Below are 25,716 nucleotides of genomic sequence, written 5' to 3'. Positions count from 1 at the left end.
ATTAGCATTATTAATCAAATATTTTTGTGATCATGAATCACGAATCAGGTCCTAAGTTTGCCACTCAGGGTGCATGAGGCTTCACAAGGTGGTGATTGTGTGTGCTGTTTTATGTGGACTCTCATTAGAGCTTACAGTCTTGCGTTTCCTACAAAGGATACGGGGCCTAAGGAGGTCCTTCAGATTTTGTACCAACAGTTTTTCCACTTTTACTCAGCAGCTCTCTGTTCAGAATATCACGGTGAATTTAGTTATTCAAGACACCTAGTTGAGCCCAGATCTTGACAATTATTTGATGGTTTAAATTTATTTGGCCACACCCTTCTATCAGTACATAGATTGCCAAATAGTCATCATATCCTTACGACCCTCCCATTTCCTTTATCATTTTCTTGTAGTTGACATGTTGTGAGGGTTTTTGGCATCTTCAAAGGCATTTGCTCATGTTGATCAAGTGTACTGCAGATAAGAGTGCAGGCGATTCGAGGTCTTCCTCTTCTGTGCAAGGATACCCCTCGACATCTACCAAAGATAGCTGATGTTCTTGGTCAATTGCTTCTTGCTGGTGTGTTTTTGGTTTGTTCTATGTTTGTACTACTATGGATGTGATATATTTTGTTCTTTGTTTGTATGGTTAGCAACACATTTAAGTTGAAAGGTTTTGAGCTGGTTTAAGTCGTCCAATTAACTGAATTCATCAGTTAAAATTGCGTCTATATGAAAACCAGTCAGTTTTTAAAATTATTTTAAACTGTTGTGATTGTCATGTCACATGTTGCAATGTTGCCATGTGGCATAACTATTGACCTCCTCCTTTTTTCCCCCCAAGAAACACTAGAATCTCTTTGCTGTTGACTTTTGTTCTTTTGTCAAGTGCTTTTTGTTTTCAGGCACGACATGCCTACTTTAGTATTTTTTAAAAAGGTATTGTACATAACATACGTGGATCAGAACTGTCAGAGCTGATATGATTTGCATATGGTTTTTAACGTTCTTAACAGCTATGAGACCAAGGCGTAATATTGGTTGAAAGTTGAGGCATTTGTGTTTTGCTGGAGCTGAACTATTGCACTGATAGACTGCTTGCTGGCTTAGAGATGATGGCAAATAAGAAGAATATATTTTTTACGGTCAACTACTAAATGGAGTACTGACTAAAGTGGCATGCTGGAAAGCAAAAGCAGGGGTTTTGTATAGGGCAGCAGGAACAGGGTAAGGGCTAATTAGTTTTCTGGTGGGCCGCCCAAAATCCAGTAAACAAAACAATAGAGCCAGGATAAAAGAGTCCCCCTCCCCTCCCCTTTTTCGGCCCTATATCTTTTTTTTGGAGTATTTGCTTTACAGATGTGAGTGTAAAAGATACAAAAAGAAAGAGTTGAAATTGAATACCAGATAGCATATGTCCTTGTGTTCTCCAATTATAGTCACAAGAAATGTTTCAAGGTCTTGGGGTTTTTGTTTGAAATGTTTCGTACCTCGGTTGAGGTTTAAACAAAATTAGTATGCTCATATATTGAATTACTGTAAAAGCTTGTAGGACCCACTAGAAAACATATCCTAATGATTAGAATTTGGTAAAATTGTGGCACATTGACAAAATTGGGTCAACATGACAAAATTTGGGCAAAATTGGGTTTGGTTGCATAGTAGCAATGAAACACATTTCAGACTTCACTGAAAGTATGAAACGTTTCGCTTTTTTTGAAACGAGTTTTTTATCTGCTGTTAAAAAACAAAAGATTTTGGGGATTTTGAACGTTTAGAAAACGGATGGCTGAAAATTTGGGCCCTTTTTATGCTCGAGTCTAGAACGCGCACACGTGTTTCTGTACACGTTTCTTGCACCCCCCCCCCCTTCGGGAGGTCTACCGTGCGGAGCATTCCCACTGCGTATTGTGCTAAGTAGGTAATCAATTTAAATGTTTTGTGGGCAATTTGTCAAGCTTCTTGAGATTGGGGATTTTCAGCAGGGAGCTTTTTTTTTGTTTCTTTTGCCAGAGATAGGTCGAACTCTTGATGCTGTGTGGGCTTGGAAGATATGGTGGGTCCGGGGCTGAAAAATGGAGATGCAATTTTTGTTTGTTAGTGGTTGGAGGGAGTGAAACCCGCATCAAAGCCCATTTGTCTGGCTTTAAGGGGGAGGGGATTTCTACTTGTCCCAAGGTGCAAAAGGCTGTGCATGACGGTCTACAAGCTTGGAAGAAAATGCAAGAAGGGGTTATTGACTCTAACACAGGTACAGGTGTCGAGGAAGAAGAGAATTTTGAGGTGGTGACAAAGAGGGGTAAAACACAGGTGGTCGAGAGCCAAGACTCATATGCAGGTGGTGTACATGGACGTTCGAGCTCTATGCCAATAGCGGTTCCTTCTAAATTGCCGATTGTGGGGTCTCTCAAGAGAGGCAATATCAAAGCTGGTATTTAAAAACAGGTTGTGAAAGAGGCAACTCGAGAGCTGACTAAGCTTTTCATGCAATGTGCTTTGTATTTCAACATACTACGCGCTCATCGTTGGAAATGTGCCATGCGTGCAATCAGCCAAATTGGATACGAGTGGGTGGGGCCTAGCTATGGGACTATGTGCACAAAAGAGCTCTGTAGAGAGCGTGCCATGAAATTCAGCCATTGAGGAAGACATGGGAGAAGTATGGTTGTTCATTGCTTTGTGATGGGTGGTCCGATGTACGCAAGAGGAGTATGTACAACATCTTGGTGTCCTCTTGCAAGGGGACAATGTTCTTGCGTGCCATTGATGCATCCCAGGCACGTACAATGGTGACATGAGAGTTTATCTGTGCCATTTGCGCGAGGCTGTGTTGGATGTTGGGCCGGAAAACATTGTGCAGGTGGTGACTGACATGGTTCAAACTGTGTTAGTATGGGCCGCATGCTTGAGGACGAGTTCCCACGCATTGTTTGGACACCATGTGCCAGCCATAGTTTGGATCTTATGATGGAGGATATGGGCAAGCTTGGTTGGGTGGAGAACATATTGAATACAGCTCTCTTCATTGTCAAATTTGTCACAAAGAGGCCCAAGATACTTTCTATTTAGAGGGCACAGGGTACCACTAGGTTTGCATACATGTTCATAGTGCTTGACAGAGCAGTAAGAGTCCGAAAGAGACTCTTACGATTAGTGGTGGCCAAGGAGTGGTATGATTGGGAGGCTGACAATAAGTGTCCAAAGTCAGATAAGTTTGCTGGCACTTTCATGGGTGGTGAGTGGTGGGGAATAGCAGAGGGGTTGGTGAGAGTTTTGCAACCTCTCTATAACGTATTGCGTATCATCGACAAGGAGGGCAGCACCATGGGACTCTTGTACAAGTACATGGACAAACCCGGGGAGGCCTTGAATAAGGCAACTCGTATTTATGACATTAAGTATTGTCTTCACTCTTAACTCTTAAATTTCAGCTCTAAACTTCCAGCATCTGGAATCTAAGAGTTTTGCTGTTGACCAGTATGTCATAGGTCTTGAAAGTTGAAACGGCTTATGCATGGGTGCAAATAGTCATCGAAAGGTCTTCAGAAAAGCATAGGAAGGCTGCTGATAAGCATTGCTCTTTGATGCATCCCAAAGAGGGAGATTAGTTATTGAAAGCCAAGCTCAAGATGCGGTCTGAAAAGAAGCCATGTATCCATTAGGTACTACGGATCTTTTTGGATCATTGAAGTAGCTTTTAGACTTGGATTAATAAGACACACGAGAGGATTGACAGTGAGTCTTTTTGGCCTAGTGCCAGCGGAACCTGCAATTCCACTGTAAGTGGAAGAGCTTGAGGAGGTACTCCAATGTGAGTAGATAGTTTTCTATGAGAAGGTGGAAATTTCAGCGGAGATTCCTTGTGAAGTTCAAGAACTACTTATTAATAGATGCAATGTGGGTAGATGAATAATACTTTAGGGAGTATCCGGCCTTCCTTGACACATCTCTAGAAGCTTTTTAGTTGTAGTCAACTGATTAGAAGCCGGGTATGTCTCGAGGCTGTGATATAGATTCCACATTTACCCTAAGTTGGTTAGAGAGTTCCTAAGGTGGAATTTAACTTTCAATAGTGGGAATGCTAAAATTTCGTGCATAGAGATATTATACAAAGCTCCGTAAGATTAGAGATTTTTATGATAAACAGTTTACAAGATGTATGCCATGTTATGATGTCTCAAATTGAGCATGTGTGGGTGCCTTGCTTTTGGATATGGACATCGCATGTGGTTGTATGCAGATTTCATGTATGCACGAAATCATGACATAATAATTGGCTTTTAGTTATCATGTGTACTTGCTTTTGAGTGGGGTTCACTAGATTGCCACGAGAGCTACATGGAGTTTCATATTGACATCGAGCTTGTTTTTTGCAAGACTAGTTTTATTGGAACTTGGGAGTCGGGACTCTGGGTGATAAGTTTCGTCAAGTGCCCATGGATGTCAACTTTTTTTTTTTTTTGGAATAAAGAGATGAGAAGAAGGAAAAAGCAGCCCCCCCCCCTCCCCCCCCCGGCCTATCTTTTGCCCCTGGTGTCGAGTACAGAGCACGTGCACACGCTCATACAGAGAGTCCGTATCTGCATATATACCTCCTTTTGCATCATGTGTAGTTTGTCTTGATGATTAAGTGAAATATTACGGTTTACTGGGAAACCCCTGTTACAGTTTTGATTTGTTTGATTTGGTCAGAGGAAATCTTGGAGAAGGATGCTGTGCAAAAAGCATTAATGTCTCTGCTTCAGCAAGACTCAAAAGGTTTGCCTTGAAAGCAAGCTTCCTGCTGGTTAGCATATGATTGGAGCATGTCTAGAATCCGAGAGGCCTGTAAACTAAACTAAGTGTTACTTTGGACAGCATCCTTGACAGCTTTGTTTGAGCACATTGAGAGCTCTGATGAGAACGTTCGGGAGAAAGTGCTTCTTTTTGTAAAAGACAAGGTGGCTTGCATTGATCATTGAGATGTTCCTCTTAGTATATTTTCCCTCAGTTTTGTGGCTCTTAATGCACCCACATTGATATCTTGCATGGGCAGGTGTTTCCTTTGAAAGGGGAGTTGTTGAAGCCTCAGGAAGAGATGGAGAGACACATAACGGATTTAATAAAAAAGGTAAGCAAGCTGTGATGAACTGACGTAGATGTTTTATTCATCACTATCCCATACATGCCAGCTCTTTGTCCTGAATTATCGGCTTTTTGTTCAGAGCCTACAAGATGTTACAGGAGCAGAGTTCAAGATGTTTATGGACTTCCTGAAAAGCCTTTCTATTTTTGGGGACAAGGCATCTCCTGATCGAATCCAAGAGCTTCTGGAAATAGTGGAGGGCCAAGCAGATTTAGATGCACAGTTTAACGTGAGAGCCTTCTGTTGACTATCGCTTGCTTACTGCTAGCTATGACTTTTATTAGTTCTGTGAAGTGGTTTTGATGGTTTATGTTTTTTTTTTTGGGGGCAGGTTTCTGATACAGATCATATAGACAGGCTTATGTCTTGTTTGTACTTGGCTTTGCCAATTTACATGGTATAGTCTGTCAAATCAAGTGTTTGCAACAGCTAGGGCCTGGCTTCTTGAAAATTTTGAAATCTTGTTTGCTCTTTTTGGACCTTATGCAGCGAGGTGCCTCAAACAGCAAGTTTTTGAACTATATCAACAAGCATCTGCTTCCTGTATTTGATAAGGTGAGACATGGCAGAAAAGACTGGGTTTTTGATAACTTTTTGCATGGAAGTTTGTGGCTGAACATAATCTGCATATGTTTGCATGGAAGTTAATGACTGGTTGCCAGTGTTCATACCTCTCTTGACATGCCTTGGAGTCCGACTGAACTCATGCAGCTACTCTAGTTGTAGAATTCTGTCCCAAATATCTGACTTTTGTGTTATTAGGATTCAATGTTTCAATGAAGTGTTGTCTTTTGCAGCTTTCCGAGGAAAAAAAGCTTGATTTATTGAAGAATCTTGCAGAAAGCTCTCCGCATGTGACTGCACAGGATGCACGGCACCTGCTTCCATCAATTCTACAGCTCTTAAAGGTACAGTTTAAGGGGATGTGCGTCCCCGCATCTGATGTGGAGCCATTTCTGTAGTTATCATGCCTCTTTTGGCATATCCCTTCTCCCTAACGGAGTTCCCCTTTGATTTCTGCTCTAAGTTCGCAATGCTTCCTTTGATGCGCATGTTTTGCAGAAGTACATGCCTAGAAGGAAAACAATTGAGGACTTCAATTACACGTTTGTGGAGTGCCTGCTTTATACTTTTCATCAGCTTGCCAACAAGGTGAGGCGGTTTATTACTGCTATTATTTAAATGTTTCACGTATGGGAAATCCAAAGCGTCTGCCAAGAGTCTCTCGTAAGATGAACTCAGCTTCCGTTGAACCCCTTAGCTCGCCCTGTGCTTGAGAGAGATTTATTTCTGAACTACCTTTTCATGTTACATCTTCTTGGCAGACACCAAATACAACAAACAGCTTGTGTGGCTACAAGATAGTGACTGGTCAACCGTCTGATAGGTTGGGGGAGGACTTTTCAGATTTATTGAAAGATTTTACTGAGAGGTATGTTTGAATAACTGAATCTTGCTGAATAAGCAATTATTTATGCAGCAACACCTTAGAGGGGAATTGCTCAAAGAGCTCGCCTCCGAGGAGCAGCTCTGACAGCCTTTGATCTGGAATCTTTTTGTCATGTGCACAGTGTGTATCTACCGTGTGCTACACGCACACAAGACTAGCTTCGAGGTTGGGGAAGCTTGGAGCTAGGCAGGCTGATTGGCGAGCTGAGTTAGGGATAGACTAACGGGCGGGCACCCAAGTATGGACGGGCGGGCGTCCAAGTGTGGACGCCCGATGACCGGCCAAGAGCCTATAAAAGGGTGGCCAAGGTTAGTCATTAGTCATATAGAGTCTCGCGTGTCTTTGTGAGAGCTCTATGGTCAGAAGCTTGGATCTAGTGCAGATGTGCATCTGCTGTATGCAGCCAAGGCCGGCAGCAGTCTCGAGGTCCGCGAGGATAGCTTTGTGGCGGTATGGGACGTCACGAGGTAGAGATTGGTCAGTACGTTCATCTAGTTAGCTTAGCTCGTGGCTCGGTGGGGAAGCCAAGACTTGTGGGCTTGCCCACGACTGTCAAGGTTGGGAGGTGAGTCAGGCCTGCACCCCCTTCACGTTTGTTTGGTTTGTTTGCAGGTTTCGAGTCTTGTACCAGGAGCGTTCTACGATGAGATCCTATGGGGATTTGACACTTTTGGTATGTCTGCCTCCCGCGACATTTTCTCATAGATTTTTGGAAGCGACTGTGGGACAACTTTCGACCACGGAAGATCATTCTTTTCATGTGAAAGCTAGCACACAAGAGCTTAGCTGTTAGCACTTGGTTGGCCATCCCAACATTATGCTAAAGGTGTGGCCATCCCTAAGAGTCTCAGTGTCATTGTCCTTGGGATTTCCCAAAGGCCCAACAGGCCCAGCAGGGGATCCTATGCATTTTCTCTTTGGATCTGTTTAACTAGAGAAGAATACCATCCCGGTCCTCCTAGGCCGGAATCGCCCTAGGAGATGAGTCCCTAGAAGTATCTGAATCGCTGTCCTGTGTCGTGTCTTTGCCCTTCCTTTGGGATGTAGACTTGTCCTTGTCCTTCTTCTTGGACAAGCAGTCTTTAGATAAATATCCTTTCTTCCCGCACGAGTAGCAATGACTCCGACCTTTCATTTGGACTGTAGTAAGTGCCTAATCCTAACCATTAAGAACACCTTGATCATCCCTTGTGAAACGAGGACGGACTCTTCTTCCAAGAGAAGGGAGTTGAGGTCATCAAAATCCAATTGATTGAACAGTCTTACCAAAACGCATCGGAAACACCCAACTGAAGGGAGGGGAAGCTAGGGAGGAAGCAGAGCTGTCGGGCCCGCTTGTCGGGCTGCACCACACACGAACAGACCACCTCCAGAAGTTGTTCTCTCTCTCTCTATATATATATATATAGAGAGAGAGAGAGATTTTATTAACGTCTTCCAAAAGACCGAACTCGGCCTATGAGACAAATCGGTGTACCTGTATGGGGTATCCTCTGTCATCCCAACAAAATGAAAAAGTACTGAATTAAAAAGCTGAATCTGGGTGTGTAATAAGTACATTGAGTGGGGGAGGGGATGGAGCTCTACTACTAGGAGAATGTGCATGGAGTATACAACCATGATATGCAACCTAGCTAGCTCCATCCTCTACCATACTGGGGGTATACAATGGTATACATCAATGAAGGGGGTGTCCACAGCTCCCTGAAGAACATGCCTGGGTCTGCTCTGAATCGAGCCAGTTGCTCCGCACCCTCTCTGTGAAACTGAGCTCTGATCTCTGTCATCTCTCTCTGGTATAGGCGTGGTGTCCGAAAGCCAGGTGTCCTCTGTCTCCTGCGGGCTCTGAGTGTCTTTGCTCTCTGGAGAGTAATTCCTTGCCGTGTAGGGGTTGGGAGTGGGATGGATCTCTGAAAAAATGTAGTAATCTGTGTCTGTCGTCCCCCCTCTGGAGCTGTCTGAGCCTGTAATGATGTCTCTCTGTGACGTTGTATGTCTAGAATGAATCTCCCCAGTATGCGTTGGTCTACTGCCTCAAAGATCTGGCGTAGGGAATGTGGCTCTTTGAATAAAATGGGATGTCTCTCTCTGATGGCTATATATGCTCTGCATCTGCATACATAATGCTCCTCACTCTCCACCTCCTCTCTGCACAATCTGCATACCCTCTTCTCTCGGGGGATCCGTGCTGCTCTGCCAGTCTCGATCTCCAATTGATGTGATGAAACTCTAAGCTGACCAATAGCCACTCGAGAGCTGTGTGGTAAAAAGCCCTCCATGTATCTAGGCCTCTCTATAAATCCATCATTAGTGATACTCATGAAGTGATCTCTGTAGTATAGCATCTTCGGTGGAAGAGGTTGTGTAGGCGATATCCATGTCTCTCGTGTATAGAGCTGCCATAGGTCCTGTCTCAATACTCTGTTGCTCTTGAAGGCAATGAAGGTGTTAGGGTTAGGGTTTGGAGATGCTGCAAACAAGCGTGGAGAACAACAGAGAGGGAGAACACGACTTTAGTATTATGCTTGATGAAAAGTGAAGTACAATAGCCACATAATAGTGACCCTAAAGATATGTGTTCACATGTCCGGCCATAAAATGTGCCGGGTGGACCAAAACACCTATAAACTGAATATAAGTGAAACTAGGCTAAACTGGGGGAAAAAACCTCCACTAACTGAAGTAAAAAGTGCCCCAGTAATCTACTGATGATCACTAGCACTCCTCTGGGTGCATACACAGCGTAAAACCCAACAAACCCCCTGGAGTGATATGTGATCACTGTACATCATCCACCAAAAGGAAACAAATTCAAAGCACTGCGGAATGCTTCAAATTTCGGACGTGGTAATGCCTTGGTGAAGATGTCTGCCACATTCTGATCTGTAGGACAGTAGATCAGACTGATATCTCCTGCCTGGAGTCTTTCCCGAACAAAATGATAGTGAATCTCAATGTGTTTCGTGCGAGCATGAAACACAGGATTCCTGGCCACAGCAATGGCACTTTGACTATCAGTATAGATAGGTGTAGGCTCCTCCACTGAAATATCCATATCAGTCATGAGACGACGCAGCCAAACACACTCAACAGTAGTAGTGTAGGCTGCTCTGTACTCTGCCTCACAAGACGAAGTGGCCACTGTGGTCTGTTTCTTGCTTAGCCAAGAAATGCATGAAGAGCCAAGAAAGAAACAATTTTCACTAGTGGAATGTCTGGTATCAAAATCACCAGCCCAATCTGAATCACTGTAAGCGTATAACTGCATGTCACCCCCCTCAGGATAAAGCAATCCAAGAGACAAGGTACCCTGCAAATAACGGAATACACGCTTCACAGCTTGCCAATGTGACAACCGCGGGCTGTGCATAAATCTGCTCAACTGAGAGACTGCATACTGAATATCTGGCCTTGTATTACACAAGTAAATAAGGCACCCAACAGCCTGAGCATATGTAGTGGCATCAAAGGAAACACTGTCATCTTGTAGTGACAGTTTCATCCCAGGCTCCATAGGAGTACTAATAGGCTTGCAATCCTGAAATTTAAACTTCTCCAGAAGTTTAGCAACATAATGTGATTGCAACAACCCAATGCCTCTGTTATCCTGCACAAACTGTATGCCCAAATAGTAATGTACAAGCCCCAAGTCAGACATGTCAAATGTCTGTTGCAGTATCTCTTTAAAAGCTGCAATTTTGTCATCATTTGATCCCATGAGCAAGAGATCATCCACATAAAGACTGATGACCAGCAGATCTGTCTCTTCTTTCTTTACATACAGAGTGGCTTCTGATGGACTGTTCACAAATCCCTGAGTGAGTAGAAAAGCATCTATTTTTGCATACCAAGCTCGTGGAGCTTGTTTCAAACCATACAAGGCCTTTTTCAGCCTGCAAACTTTCCCCTCATGACCATGTTCTGCAAATCCCATGGGCTGAAATACATAAACTTCCTCCTCGAGGTCCCCATGTAGGAATGCAGTCTTTATGTCCAACTGGTGAAACCCAACCACGATGTGCAGCCAATGCAATGACACACCTAAGTGTCGACATACGGGATGTAGGAGGAAATGTCTCCTCATAATCAATGCCCTTCTTCTGTGCATAGCTCTTTGCAACTAGACGGGCTTTGTACCTGTCAATGGATCCATCTGCATGTCTTTTCAACTTATAGACCCATTTAGTACCAATTGCTTTCTTGCCTTTGGGCAGATCAACCAAATCCCATGTTTGATTCCTTTTAATAGAATCAAGCTCATCCTGCTTGGCTTTGTTCCAATGCACATTATCTCGTGCATCCACAAATGAATCAGGCTCATCATCATCCTGTAAACTGGCTGCCATAACCAGATTCAAATCCATGATGTGTGCATGCTCATTGGTCCTTGTCTCCCTACGAGTACGACCAGCAAGAGGACCGTCTAAATGGCTGTCCTGTAATGTCCTCAAATACCATCTAGGTATGTGTCTGACCTGTGGTGCCTGCTGCCCCATATTTGGTTCAGCTTCTGGCTCATTTTGCTGCTGAATTTCTGCACCACCTACATCATTTGCTGGCTGTCCTGTACCCTCATGAGTTGGATCACCAACTGTGGAATGAAACTCCATGGGTAGTAGACCTTCAAACACATCATTTTCAGCCTGATTTGCCTCATAACCAGCCATGGATATTTCTGATTTTTAATCACATCCCGACTAGTGAATATCTTCCTGGATAGTGGGTCATATAACCTGTAGCCCTTGCTCTCACGGCTATACCCAACAAAAATGCATTTTGTGGCTTTATCATCCAGCTTCCTCCTCAACTCTTTGGGTATGTGTGCATATGCAAGACACCCAAAGATACGAAAATGCGATACAGAAGGCTTGCGGCCATGCCAAGCCTCAAAAGGAGTAATAGAAACCAATGCCTTTGTGGGACATCGATTCAAAATATGACAAGCACACATGATAGCTTCCACCCAAAAGATATGTGGTAGCCTTTTTGCCTTTAGCATACATCTGGCCATCTCCATGAGTGACCGATTCTTCCTTTCTGCAACCCCATTCTGCTGTGGAGTGTAAGGAGTAGTATACTGATGTTTTATACCTCTACTCCCAAGAAAGGAATTCAGCATATGTGACATATATTCCCCCCCTCGGTCAGAACGGAGAGTCTTGACCTTGCATCCTGACTCTGTCTCAGCAAGTGCTACAAAGGCCAAAAATGCATCATATACCTGTGATTTCTGTGTCAAAGGATAGACCCAGCATATACGAGAGAAGTCATCAATAAATGTTGCAAAATAGAAGCAACCACCTAATGACTTCGTCTGCATGGGACCACAAAGATCACTGTGTATAAGCTGCAACTTTGCAGTTGCTCTTAGAGCCTGATCACGTGGGAAGGAAAACCTATGCATTTTTTCCAAAATACATCCTTCACAAATGTGATCTGGAGGCTTCTCCATGAGAGGTAGATCTGTAAACATGTTATGTCGCTGCATAAGCATAAGACTACCAAAATTTACATGCCCCATGCGAGCATGCCATAACTCCGCATCAACCATAGCGGGAGTAAGAGTGAATGCATTATAAGCAGACTGATCCACTGGCTGAAATGCATCCAACTGATAAAGTCCATGACATAATGTACCAGTAAGCATCAAGGTCAAGGCATTAGCTTTGTCTCTGACCATGCATTTATCATCATCAAAGTGGACTTGCATACCACAATGTGCTAAAGAAGAAATGGACAACAAATTCTTCTTTATCCCTGGTACATATAAGGCATCTGTAAGGCGGAGAATGGAGCCATCAATGGCTGTAAGCTGAATCTCCCCAATGCCACGAACTGGATATGAAGCATTGTTGGCTCACTGAACAGTTTTGCCAACAGGGGCAGGGCCAACATGACTAAACAAATCCCTGCGAGATGTGATATGCTTTGAGGCACCACTATCAAAATACCAAGTACATGCATGCTCTGTCATACTGAGTGCCTGTGAAGACCAAGAGGCATCTGCATGTATAAAAACAGTAATCCCTGTCCTCAACAAAAGAAGCAGTCTCTGGAGGAGCTTTAGAAGCATCATTAACAGACATCCCAGCTTCCTTTGTCTTCTCTTTGGCAATCCTCTTCCTACATTCAGTGATGTAGTGACCTGGCTTCTTACAGTAATGACATTTGCCCTTCTTCTTGGGCTGTCCATCACCTTTCTTGGTATCCTGTGAAGAACCACCATCACCTGAATTTTGATTTGAACTCTTTGGCTGAGTTTTTCCTTTCCCCTTTTGACCTGTAGTAAATGCTTGTTCAGCATTTGTGTTTATATTCATATTCTTCCTCATTTGCTCCTCTTGTAGTAAGAGAGCAACAAGTTCCTGATACTTAAGGGGTTCAACAGCATTCCTCATGCTGAGGTTCAAAGAGGTATGAAAAGCCAAGTAAGATCTTGGCAAAGAGTGCAAGATGGTGGACACAAGATGTGTCTCAGGAATAATCTCATCCACATTGATGAGTTGCTCTCTCAAATCCTGTAGCTTGTTTAAGTGGCTAGACATATCATCTCCTTCATTCATTTTCTGATTTTCCAGCTCTCTTTTCAAAAACGAGATCCTAGCCTCATTACGAGCAGCATACATCTGCTCCAAAGTCACCCATGCATTCTGTGAAGAGCCAGCTGAACGAATATGAGGTATAATGGACCTGTGTACTGACAATGCAATGAGTGACAAAGCTTGTGCATCCCTGGCATCCCATGTCTTTTGAGCATTTGTTCTTTGAACAGGCAATGGCTGTCCTGGAGCCTGTACCTGTTGTCCTCGTCCACGAGCATCCCCTTGGGGAGGAGTCTCTGGAGCCAATGGACCTGGATGTGGTTCATCACCACTAACAAAATCCCAAAGACCTTTTGCCACAAGCACATTTTTCAGCATAAAACTCCACAAGGAGTAGTTCGTGCCATCCAATTTGTCTTCCTTAGACAAATATGTGAATACATCACTTTGCTGTTGATTTGCCATTATGCTTACGCACAATGTTGTACCTGTTTATCAAAAAACCCAATAGCAGAAACCCTGAAAATAACTGTACTCCACTGAATACAGTTCACCCAAATATGCCTGCACTCTCAATCCTTTGAATGTGCAGCTCAATGCACCAATGACTGAGTAGAGCAGCAAATGGCGTACACAATGCCAAAATGCCCCAAAAATGCCCAAATTTACTGCACCCAAACTGCGCAAAAAACCTGTATAGTTCTTTGCTAGAAAATCTGCCTGTTGTGCCTGTAGAATTTCACATAGAAAATAGTATTGCCCAAAAACAGAATATTTAATGCTTACCACAGATTGATTGATCAGATTGTGGTACTTATGCAGGTACAGTCCACCAAAAGAGCAAGTACATTTGACTGTACTGTGCAGGTACAGTCGAGTTGTACTTTTCAGTGCTGAAGGCGACTGTTGGGATATTCTTTGCAGGTACTGTGAAGGTACACTGCAGACAGGTACAGTCGGGTTATGCAGGTACACTGCAGGCAGGTACCACGGGTACAGTTACAGTCGACTTAATACAGTCGACCACTGCAGTTCGAACTGGTACACGTGCGCTGCAGGTACAGACGTACGTAGCAGGTACAGGTGCTGACAGGCGTAGTCGTTCGAAGCTGGTACACGTGCGTTGCAGGTACAGATGTACGTATCAGGTACAGGCGCTGACAGGCGCAGTCATTCGAAGCTGGTACACGTGCGCTGCAGGTACAATACGGATACTGAAGGCGGCGTTGACTTGTACGGAAGCACAGATGTACGGAGCAGTACTGTCCTGCACAGGTGTGTACGGACTGGTGCAGGTACACTGTACGGAGCTGTGCGACTGTACCTTCAGTTGATGGAAACAGGCGATAACATGTACGGAGCAGTGCAGTATGAAAGGTAGTGATACCAAGTATGGGCAGGGCAAGGGCAGACCAACGAAGCTCTGATACCAAATGAAGGCAATGAAGGTGTTAGGGTTAGGGTTTGGAGATGCTGCAAACAAGCGGAAGAACAACAGAGAGGGAGAACACGACTTCAGTATTATGCTTGATGAAAAGTGAAGTACAATAGCCACATAATAGTGACCCTAAAGATATGTGTTCACATGTCCGGCCATAAAATGTGCCGGGTGGACCAAAACACCTATAAACTGAATATAAGTGAAACTAGGCTAAATTGGGGGAAAAAACCTCCACTAACTGAAGTAAAAAGTGCCCCAGTAATCTACTGATGATCACTAGCACTCCTCTGGGTGCATACACAGCGTAAAACCCAACAGCTCTCACTATGAGAGAGAGAGAGAGAGAGAGAGAGAGAGAGAGAGAGAGAGAGATTGTTGACAAGGTCACCTTTATTGATAAGCAAGAGGTTTACAATGGTGATAGCCAGCAACTGGGCATTAAACAATGTGCTTGAGGATGTGATGATTAAACAAGTGATGAGGGGAGCCTTTATATAAGGAGGCAAGAAGTTGGCTGACTCCACCAAGAACTAGCCGACAGCCCACGACTAGCATAAATATGGAAAAATACATAATCCCAGGGCCGGTTCCCACACCAATGAGATGCACAAAATTCTAACACCAAGTGCTCTAGTGAAAGGGATAGGCAAGTTCATGCTTGTTGCAGCCAACAGTGCAAATGTATGCATGACAAATGTATTGTATGTTCTAGAATCTACTCTCTATGTTAGCCATAAACGATCAAGGTTTGGTGGTTGAATTTGCATATGAGAGGTGTTTAGTCAAGGACCTTTCAAGGGGTTATGCTATATTCACTTTTGGAACACGATGCAATGGCTTGTATAAGCTGGATAGCTATAACAAGTGTCCATATGATGCACATATAGTGGCTGCCCACACTCCTGCTATGCATGATGTAGAACTATGGCATGCTCGTTTTGGGCATGTAAACTTTGGGAGTTCGATGCTTTTGCAGAAACATCATATGGCTAACAATATGCTGCCTCTTGAGTCTCCAACAAGACATGTATTTGAGGGGTGTATTTTGGGAAAGATACACCGCAAACCATTTCCGAAGGATGGATTTGTTAAAGTTGAAAATAAATTATAGCTTGTACATAGTGATGTCTATGGTCCGATGTGGACACCATCCATGGGGACACATCTTTACTTTGTTACATTCATTGATGACTACTCAATGATTGCTTGGGTATATCCTTTGAAAGCAAAAGCAGATGTGGTTACATGCTTTCAATAGTTTGTGGCAATGGCTAGAAATATGTTTGGATGTAAAGTATAGACACTTCCCTCAGATAGAGGGGGAGAATACATGTCTAATGCATTCAAGGTTATTTGCTTCAGAAGGGCATCAAACATCAGTGCACTATGCCTTACACACCACAACAGAATGGTGTAGGTGAGAGAAGAACATGACTCTCATGGAGATGGCAAGATGTATGGTGAAAGCACAGAAGTTGCCTCATACTTTTTGGATGGAAGCCATCATGCATAGTTGTCTGCGAGACGCGTACTGCAACACAGGCACGAAAAGTACGGGACGATGCGAAACGAGCAATGCGAAACTGTTCCGAAACGGTTTTGACGCCGGTGGACGTTTCGGTCTAGCGAAACGGCCGTACCGTCTTGTACCATACGGAAGCGAAACGATCCTGAAAAAAACTGTCGGTTTTTTACCGTTTTTTTGGCCCGTTTTTGATCGTTTTTTTCGCCCGTTTTTTCGCGCATCTTCCGTTTGTTGTAGCCGTTTTTTCATCATGATGGGTCACATGGCCTTGGCCGTTGGATCCCTTTAGGGCCTAGGCTTTCACCTCCATGCTAGTCTCTAGAGCCTTGAGGCTTGGCCCTTGTATAAGAGCTCTCTCTCTCTCTCTCTCTCTCGGCTCTATCTATCTCCCAAGCTCTCTCTCTCTCTCTCTCTCTCTTTCAAGCTCTCTCAAGCTCAAGCTCAAGCTCTCTCTCTCTCTCTCTCTCTCTCTCTCTCTTTCTCTCTCTCTCGGCCTACTACCGAGAGCTGAGGCTCTAGCCTCTCCCTCTAGGCTCTCTCTCTCTCTCTCTCTCTCTCTCTCTCTCAAGCTCTCTCTCCCTCTCTCAAGCTCTTTCTCTCTCTCTCTTTAGACTTTGCCACTTTGGCAATGAGGTCCGGAGGAAAGGAAAAGCATGAGGCTTTTGCCTTATACACCACCACTGGTGAGAAACCTACCGGTAATTCGGGGTCATGGAAATGGACGTGTAACTTTTGCGGGAAGGGTTACACAAGTAGCGTCACAAGGCTCCTTGCACATGTGTCCAAGCTTGGTGGGGAAGTGGCACCGTGCAAGGAGATTCCCCAAGAAATTGCGGATGGTATAGTGAAGAAGTACTCGCGCATCCGCAACCAAGGCAAAGGTGGCCGTGGGGGAGCTTTGATGTGAATGGATATGATGTGATGTGAATGGATGTGATGTGATGTGATGTGGATATGGGTAGATGAGTATGGATGAAATGCTCCATGTCCGGTACCTCCGCATTCGTGACTCCTTCGCCCATCCCATCCGGCTCCGGCTCTGTCTCAGGCGGTTCCAACTTCCAATCAAAGAGGCCAAGGGACGAGAGCTCTCCGGTTTTGAGGCAAACCGCCATCGGTGCAAACATTAACAACCTCACCTATGTGAAGGCGAAGATGAAAGCCGCGAATGGGGAGATTGCACGCACAGTGATAGATTGCAATCTCTCCTTCAATGTGCTCAAGGTTTCACAATGGCACAAAATGGTGAAGGCCATTGCGGAGGGGTGGGCCCATCCCATGGTGAAAGGCGTGGTATCACCTACCATGAGATGCGCACCACCACGCTTGATGATGAGAGGCAAAAGATCAACGACAAACTCACACCCGTGCGGGAAGGATGGGCGAAGTATGGTTGCTCTATCCTCTCCGATGGATGGAGTGATCGGAAGAAGAGAGGTATCATGAACATCCTTGTTTCATGCGCTCTTGGCACATACTTCTTACGCGTCATGGATACTGGAAAGGCAGGGCAAAAAACATTGGGGGACTCTCTATCGTCACATCCGGCAAGCCATCATAGAGGTATGTACTATGTACTATGTTCAAGCTTCTAACTTCTAAGAATGTTATTGCATTTGTCAAATTGCCATTGTGTTACTTGTAGATCGAACATGAAAATGTCATTCAAGTCATCACGGACAATGCATCCAATTGCCGTAAAATGGGGCGCTTGGTAGAGGCGGAGTTCCCATCCATTGTATGGACTCCTTGTGTCTCCCATTGTCTAGACCTACTCATGGAGGATGTGGGGAAGCTAGAGTGGGTGAAGAGGGTGGTTGCACAAGGCCTATCCATTGTGAATTTCTTCACAAAGAAGGTAAAGGTGCTCGCTATGTTTCGCGAGCAAAGCGACTTGGAGCTTAAGAAGCCCTCTTCCACGTGGTTTGTCTACATGTGGCTTCTCTTGGATCGGCTATACGATGTGCAACCGAAGCTCCAGATGACCGTGGTCTCCTTGGACTTCGTCGCATGGCTAAGGGAGGAGTTGGTGACTAGTGCAGACGAGGCCCGAGCCGTTCAACAGCTATGCATGAGAGAGTCCTTTTGGCACGAGGTGCGTGCCATTGTCATTGCGGTGACTCCCTTGTATAGGGTTTTGCGCATGGCCGACATGGAGGGCTCCACATTGGGGCTACTCACCCACTTCATGCGAGAGGCTTTAGCGGAGATTCGTGTGACCACCGTGCTTGATGAGGAGGACCGCGACACTCCTATGGAGGGGATTAGGTAAACAATTAAACCCATGTCCCATGTTTTTAAATTTTGTTTTCACATCTCTTTCTCGTTCCTTAAAGACTTAACCTTAAAGTGAAATTTTTGCATTCTAGGGATCCCACCGAGTCTCCACTCACTCCGCGACGCGATTCGATCGTGGCGCTTATGGAGAGGAGGTGGCGATGGGGATGCATAGACCTATCCATGGTCTTGTGGCCTTGTTGCATCCCGCTTACAAAGTACCAAGGCTCTTCGCCGATGAGGAGCTACTTTTCGATTGGGATGCCTACTTGCCAAGGATACTTCCCGTCCACGAGCAAAGAGACTTCCTCCAAGAGCTCATTCGGTATAATGATCAGAGGGGAGCCGCTTTCACGAACCCACTTTGCTCGAGTAGGGAGTCAATGGTCGACCACTTTTTTGGTGGGAGTCATTTGGTTATCAAATGGCTCACGTACAAAAAGTGGCTTTCAGAGTCTTGTCACATGTGACTATTGAATATATGGTGTATACTCTAGTCTCTAGAGTCGTAACTACTAACTAGTTCTTACATTCTAATTTCTAACTCTCTTATTTTTCATAGGATTGCTCTTCGAGGGCATGTGAGAGGAACTGGAGTTCCTACTCACTCGTACACACAAAGATACGAAACCGTCTCGGCACCATGCAGTTAGAGCGGCTTGTATATTGCCGTGCTAACATGCTATATGCCGATCTCTATAGGGAGCTAGAGGAGATTGACCGTCGAGTTTCTCGTACTCGTAGAGGTCACGTAGCTAGAGGTGGCACACAGGTAGGAGGTCGCGGATGCACTGTTCGGCGCCCTACTTCGACCCCGGTGGCTACATATGTGAGGCGTGGCTCCGGCTTGACTTTGAGCACTTTAGCACTTGTTGTTGAAGAAGAGGATGCTCCTGTTGCAGGCATCAAAGAGCCCGAGAACGATGACGAGGGCAATGTCTTTAGCAAGGGCAGTTTTGGGTTGGCCTCTGATGATGGAAGCACCTCTAGCGAGGGCATTCCTTCCACTAGTGATTTCTCTGAGGAGGAGGACTAGAGTCTAGACTTTAGACATTTTTGTACTTAGTGTTGTGACTAGTCAGTGGTCAAACACACTTTTTTGTATTTCCTATTATAGGCCGTGGGCCACGACTCTTATTTATGGCATGTTGAGTGTTCATTGTTCATGACACTTGAGTTTTTGTATAGTTTATGTCATATGACAAATTACAACTTCTCTAGACTTTGCATCTCTAAATGTGTACAAATATCTTTTTTTCAAGTGTTTTTTTAAGTGGATCGTACCTCAATCGAACTTATTTTTCAAAATTTAAAAGTCTCGTACTGGTACCGTTTTTTCGTACCTTCGTTTCGTACCTGACAACTATGCCATCATGTGTGCAACCCATGTGTTAAATAGGTGCCCAACAAAAGCTATGATGACAATAATACCATTTGAGACTTGGTACAACAGAAAGCCAAAGTGGATTATATGCGTACATTTGATGAGGATGACCCACAAGTATCTCTCACCGGGCTAGTGCCAAATCTAATATCCAAATCCAAGTTCAAGTCCAAGTCCAAGTCCAAGTCCAAGTCCAAGTCCAAGTCCAAGTCTAGATCCAAGTCCAAGTCCAAGTCCAAGTCCAAGTCCAAGTCTAGATCCAAGTCTAAGTCCAAGTCCAAAACCAAGTTATCTGTCTAAGTTCCATGTTTCATACCCAAACTTCAACAAGAGGGTTCTAGCTTCTTTTATACTTGGGGAGGGCCTTGCGTTTTGCCTAAAAGCCATGATGCTTTTGCTTTGCCTTTTTATGCTTTGCTTTTGCTCTTTTTACTTTTATTAATAAAATGTTACTTAACTTTTGGTGCTTTGCTTTTTTGGCTTTAAGGCCTTGTTTTTTGGCTTTAGAGTTGCTTTTTGAGAAAGCGCCTTTTTAGCTTTTTAGTTCGGCTCAGTCTCCTCTTTCCAATGGTGCCCTTGGCTCGTGGTCAACCTTGTTTGACTTTTTGCTTTTTCTTGCTTTTTGACCAAGAATGGTGCTTTTTCTTAATCAAACCTTATGGACCTTGTTCCCATGTTTTCTTCCACCTTTTTGGTGTCTGGGCATGGGTTTCATCATGTGAAATAGAGTTAGGAGTACCAAATAGTTACATTTCCTCCCTCTTACATCGCAATGGTCCTCAACTGTGGATCACTAGTGTTCCAACTTCCAAGCATGTCCATATCTTCCAAGTACATCCATGTCCCAGTACATCCATATGTTTCAACTTTCAAGGTACTAGCCCCATCTGGTGAGCTTGTGCATCTGGTCTTTCCTTATATATGTGGTGTCATCTGCTTATCTGGCAACATCTCAATACCTTTTCTTGACCAATAGCTTTGTTCTTGATGGTACTTCTTCATGGCCTGTCACATGTGTTGCATAAAATAAATGCATGCTTATCTCCTGTAAAAACTAGACACAAGCTAGTCAACAAATAAGTATGCATCATTTGCGTCTACTGGGTAATCTAGGTATTGGCGAGGTAGTCTGGAGCTTAGTGGACTATCACATGCCATGAATCCAAGCATTGTCCACGCATCAAAAACAGCACACAAAGTCAAAGAAATTCAAACATACATCAGTATGCAATGCACAAGTAATGATCCTCCTATTTATGGATTATCTTGTCTGGTTTCATTGAAACCATGCTGAGCCTTCTGGCCACTAGGATCGCTGAGACTATCCTCGAGGCCATCTGGTCACTAGGACCGCTCGGGAGTTCTTACATAGTCATGTGGGCCATCTAGTCGCATTGACCGCCTGACTGTGAGATCCAATACAGTTATATGGGCCATCTGGTTGCAATGACCGCCCGATTGCGAAATCCAATACAGTCATTTGGGCCATTTGGTTGCAATGACCGTTCGATTGCGAAATCCAATACAGTCATGTTGGCCATCTGGTCGCAATGACCGCCCGACTGCGAAATCCAATATAGTTATTTGGGCCATCTATTCACAATGACCGACTGACCGTGAAATCCAAGATATTTGGCATCGCTGCCTCCCATATACAAATCTCATTCTGGCATCGTTTTCGTCTGATGGGTCATCTAGCATCGTTCCCTCCCATATACAAATCTTGCTCCTTAGGCTATCCGGTATCGTTGCCACCCAACTAGAGCATGTCCAAGTAACCATTATAAGTAGAATAATGATCAATTCTAGTCCAATACAATGAAGTGTTGGGGTAAAGGCATTATGCCCACCCTTATAGTGTGTACTAGCCCATAAGTTTTATAGTACATAGTACACTTAGTACTTTTAATGTACTAAGTGCACTATGTGTACTAGTGCAAATATACATGTGTGATAGGGGAGTCACACACTCATACCTTGAGTTGACTTATCCCCACGTCTCTCTCTCTCTCTCTCCCTTCTTCTCTGTGTATGTCTCCCACATGAAACCCTAATTCTCTCCCTTCATGAAGAGGACTAGAGGTACAATCTCTTTCTCTTGAATCTGTCTTGATCGCAAGACGTCCATATCTGTACTTTAAATACATCTGGACCAACCACTTCCTCAATGCTCATAAGCTCGAAGTATATCTAGATAGTCCTAGGAGTACTCCTCTGGCATCCATTTCGCGCCCAATAGTGAACAACTCTCGAATTCCAAGAGGAACTTTCTGACCACTGTCTTTCCTCTTTTTCCCACAGAATGAAAATCAATTTGTTTTGGTTCTTCCACCCTTGGTGGATCTTTCAATATAGGCTCCTCCTGTACATGGTTTTCATAAACTATCATGGAAGGCATTATATATTCTCCAATGATCTGAAAGGTCCAACTGATGACATACATGGTTGATCTTCTTGGTATTCTAGAAGGTCCATATACCATCGTTTCCTGACTTTGGCAATCTAAAGATAAAATCCATAACAATATTCTCCCATAGATCATTCAATGGGTGCAATAATCTTGCTGGTGTTTGTCGTTCAAACTTGACCTTCTGACAAACCAAACGTTCTTGAATCATATAGTTCAATGTCCTTTTTCATAGTAGGCCAATAGAAGTAGCTCTTCAAAGCTTGAAGTGTAGTCAAGGTGTCTCTATGTCCCATGTAGAAAGGAGCATGGCACTCTTCCATTACCTTGGTCTCAATTCCTTGTGTCACACATAACCTGGGTTTGCATGATAAGAAAATCCTACTTGATGACATAAAAAGTCACCAAATTTCTATTATGCAATTTGTTTCAAACATCTTTGAAATCCTCTTTGGTAGCATAAGGATCCTTCATCAAGGTGAAATCCATATGGTAACCCATAGAAACTGCATGGGTCATGGGTCTTTGAGATAGAGCATCTGCTACTTTGTTGTCTTTGCCATGGGTATGCATAATCTCAAAATGAAAGTGGGCCAAATAACTATTTCATCTTATATGCTTTTCTGATATCTTAGGTTGAGACATAAAATACCTAAGACTTTTCGGCTCCTTGAAGTCTTCGACTCTCATAGGCCATGGCATGGCCCTCTTGGTTCAAGACAACTCCAATGCAGTCTCCAGAAGCATCACACTCTACCATGAATGGCTTTAATAATTCTGGAATAATCAATACCGGTCCTTTGCTAGCATAAAACTTTAGGGCTTGAAAGGATTCTTTTTTAGCTTTGGCCCATCGAAATCCTACGGCTTTCTTTGTCAAATCATGTAGTGGACTTGCTACCATAGCAAACCATTTGATGAACTTCTTGTAATAAGAGCGTAAGCCAAGGAAACTTTGAACTGCATGCACACTAGTCAACTCTGGCCATTCCACAATAGCCTTGACCTTATCTGGGTCCATCCTGACCCCTTCCTTGGACACTATATGGTCCAAGTATTGAATCTCAGACAAAAAGGACTCACTCTTCTTGCCATTCACATACAACTTGTGCTTCTACGATTCCCGAAATACCATATTCAAGTGCTTTCGATGCTCTTCTTCGTTCTTTGAATGTACCACAATAATGTCATCAAAGAAGTAGCTTTAAACTTTCTATGTGCTCGGAATATTCTTTCCATCATTCGGTTGAAGGTAGCTCGGGCACATTGGTAAGAACAAAAGGCATCACCAAATACTCAAGAGTCCAAAAGTAGTCCTAAATGCGGTCTTGTGAATGTCCTCTGGAACAATCCTGATTTGATGGTAACCACTCTTCAAGTCGATCTTGCTGAAGATAGTGGTTCCATCCAATCTATCTAGGATATCATCAATCCTAGGTGTTCTTTACAGTGATCTTGTTAAGAGCCCTGTTGTGACCGTTCCCTAAAGGAGGCCTACAGATCAGAAGGCAATATACACATATTTAGAACACTTAATTTAACTGTTATTAAACAATGCAAACAACATCAGCAACACAAATACTGGAAATATTGAAAATACAAATGACACCAGCATTGGGGCCTGAAAGGGCCGGCCTCCTCCCTCAATACTTTTTGTATTTCTTGGAGTATTTATATTTGTACAAGTGTCACGGGCCTGAAAGGCTAGATTTCTCCACAAGGGAGTGAAAACAACCAAATAAAATTGGTTCAAGTCGATGAAAAGGTGTTGGTCGGAGTAGCCCCAAATCACAGGCTCATTCCCACCTTCGTTGGGTGTACACGTGTCTTTCACTGGTCTTCCGGGACCGTCACCAACAGGCACGCCCGTACTAACGCAAGCCAAGGAGTACACCGCGGAGGGAGCATGGCCCGGTTCTCCCCAATGAGCTTTGCTCCCATATTCCCTGGTGAGTCTAACCTTCACTGGCTCTCAAAAGCTCTGAGAGCGCGGTTAACAACACCACACAGGGAAATATACTGACCACACCAAGAAGAACACTCCTGAGCATGGTCAGCATATACATGCTTTGCTCCTGCACTACACAACTTAAAGAATTCTCAGAATTTTAATTAACAAATTTCAGAATTACACAAATGAGAAAACATGAGGGCACTTGGTATGGTGAGTACAATCCAGGTACAACAGGTACAATTTGTAGCGGGTACAATCAGGCACACCAGGTACAGCCAGATAATATTCAGGTTCTGTACTTGCAGCAGGTATAGCATGTACATTAAATGCTTCACGTGTGTAGGTACAACCAGCCAGGTACTATGTAGGTACTGTACTTGCAACAGGTACATCAAATGCTTCACATGTGCAAGTACAACCTTCTGGTTCAACACGTGCAGTCACTGGTTATAATAGGTGCAGTCTGCAGGCAGATACAGGCTTGGTACAGCAGGCGGATACTGTACAGCAGCAGGTACATGCCTAGTATAGCAGGTGGGTGCTGTACAGCAACAGGTACAGGCCTGGTACAGCAGGCGGGTACAGCACACGTACAGTAGGTGTGGGCAGCCCTGCAGGCAGGTACAGCTGCAGGTACAGCAGCAGCTTCAGGCGAGTACAACACGGCTGTAAGGCAGGTACAGCACTCAATTCAGCCTTTTGGGAAGAGAGGCGATGGAGAGAGAGAGCAGCCAGCAGGCGATGGAGAGAAAAAACCACCAGCCACACACGTGGGAAAAAGTACTAAATTTTTTTTTAATGCAAAGCCTTTATCAAAGTTTATAAAACCTTAATACCCATTTAATACTATGGGCACCCACAGTAGAAAATGTCCAGTCCTTCTTTTAAATGTGTGTGAACACATTGTCTTATAAACATTAAAGTTAACCATAGTTTATGGATTTTACCTTTTGAAAAGGCCAAAATGAAAATACTTACCACCTATTCACACGCCACACCACCAAGTCAGCAAACAGCATTCCACGCGGTACACTGAGGGCGTCCCCGTCCAGTGTACTGACACGACATAATAGGCAGACACACGCAAACAAGTCATGCAAAAACAAATTTATGCATGTAGGCATAAATGCATGTCCACAAATAATGGACGAAATCTCCCTTTCATGAAACTTGTACAAGAGGTTCCTGTTGGGCACAAAACTGGCGCGACAAATATAAATAAATATGTCCTGGTCTTCCTATGGAGTGACAATCCCATAGGTAAGACACCATCCTGGCCATACACGGGCGGCACCAACAGGCTCCCGTCCATACAGCACGAAGCAAATCACACACGAGTGACACGAAACTGGTTCCCGTCCATGTGACGCAGCACTGGTCGCACACGGGTGGCACTGATTTGGCTCCCGTCCATGTGACACCATAAAACTGGCCCTTTCACATGGGACACTGGCCTGGCCCCATGTGAACATGGCACAAATCTGGCCGCTCTATGGAGTGACAGTCTCATAGAAGTGGAAATGGAGATGGACCAAATGGTGACATTCCCCCGGGCTTCTAAACAGTTGACCTCAACTGAAAAGCTTCAAGATATGCCTGTAGAAGCTGAGGGTAGTCAGCAAAATA

General features: G+C 44.1%; 1 protein-coding gene across 4 annotated transcripts in view; it reads left to right on the top strand.

The window, feature by feature from the left end:
* Positions 1 to 25,716, top strand: part of LOC147612751 (apoptosis inhibitor 5-like protein API5) — a 49,035-nt gene that overhangs the window by 2,380 nt on the left and 20,939 nt on the right. For 2 of the 4 annotated variants that reach the window (XM_086783305.1, XM_086783308.1), the window contains exons 3-12: positions 466 to 565; positions 4,678 to 4,743; positions 4,843 to 4,925; positions 5,021 to 5,095; positions 5,190 to 5,339; positions 5,442 to 5,507; positions 5,600 to 5,665; positions 5,908 to 6,018; positions 6,173 to 6,262; positions 6,436 to 6,542. In XM_086783305.1, coding sequence (XP_086639431.1) covers positions 466 to 565; positions 4,678 to 4,743; positions 4,843 to 4,925; positions 5,021 to 5,095; positions 5,190 to 5,339; positions 5,442 to 5,507; positions 5,600 to 5,665; positions 5,908 to 6,018; positions 6,173 to 6,262; positions 6,436 to 6,542 — 914 coding nt within the window. The remainder of the gene's footprint in view (positions 1 to 465; positions 566 to 4,677; positions 4,744 to 4,842; positions 4,926 to 5,020; positions 5,096 to 5,189; positions 5,340 to 5,441; positions 5,508 to 5,599; positions 5,666 to 5,907; positions 6,019 to 6,172; positions 6,263 to 6,435; positions 6,543 to 25,716) is intronic. The other 2 variants (XM_086783306.1, XM_086783309.1) reach the window with 2 other exon arrangements.

The sequence above is a fragment of the Cibotium barometz genome, chromosome 45 (genome assembly GCF_041138505.1).
Source record: "Cibotium barometz isolate CiBa-2024 chromosome 45, ASM4113850v1, whole genome shotgun sequence".
Classification (NCBI taxonomy): Eukaryota; Viridiplantae; Streptophyta; class Polypodiopsida; order Cyatheales; family Cibotiaceae; genus Cibotium; species Cibotium barometz.
The sequence above is the reverse complement of the archived record's forward strand: the minus strand, read 5'-3'. Positions and strand labels throughout refer to the sequence as shown.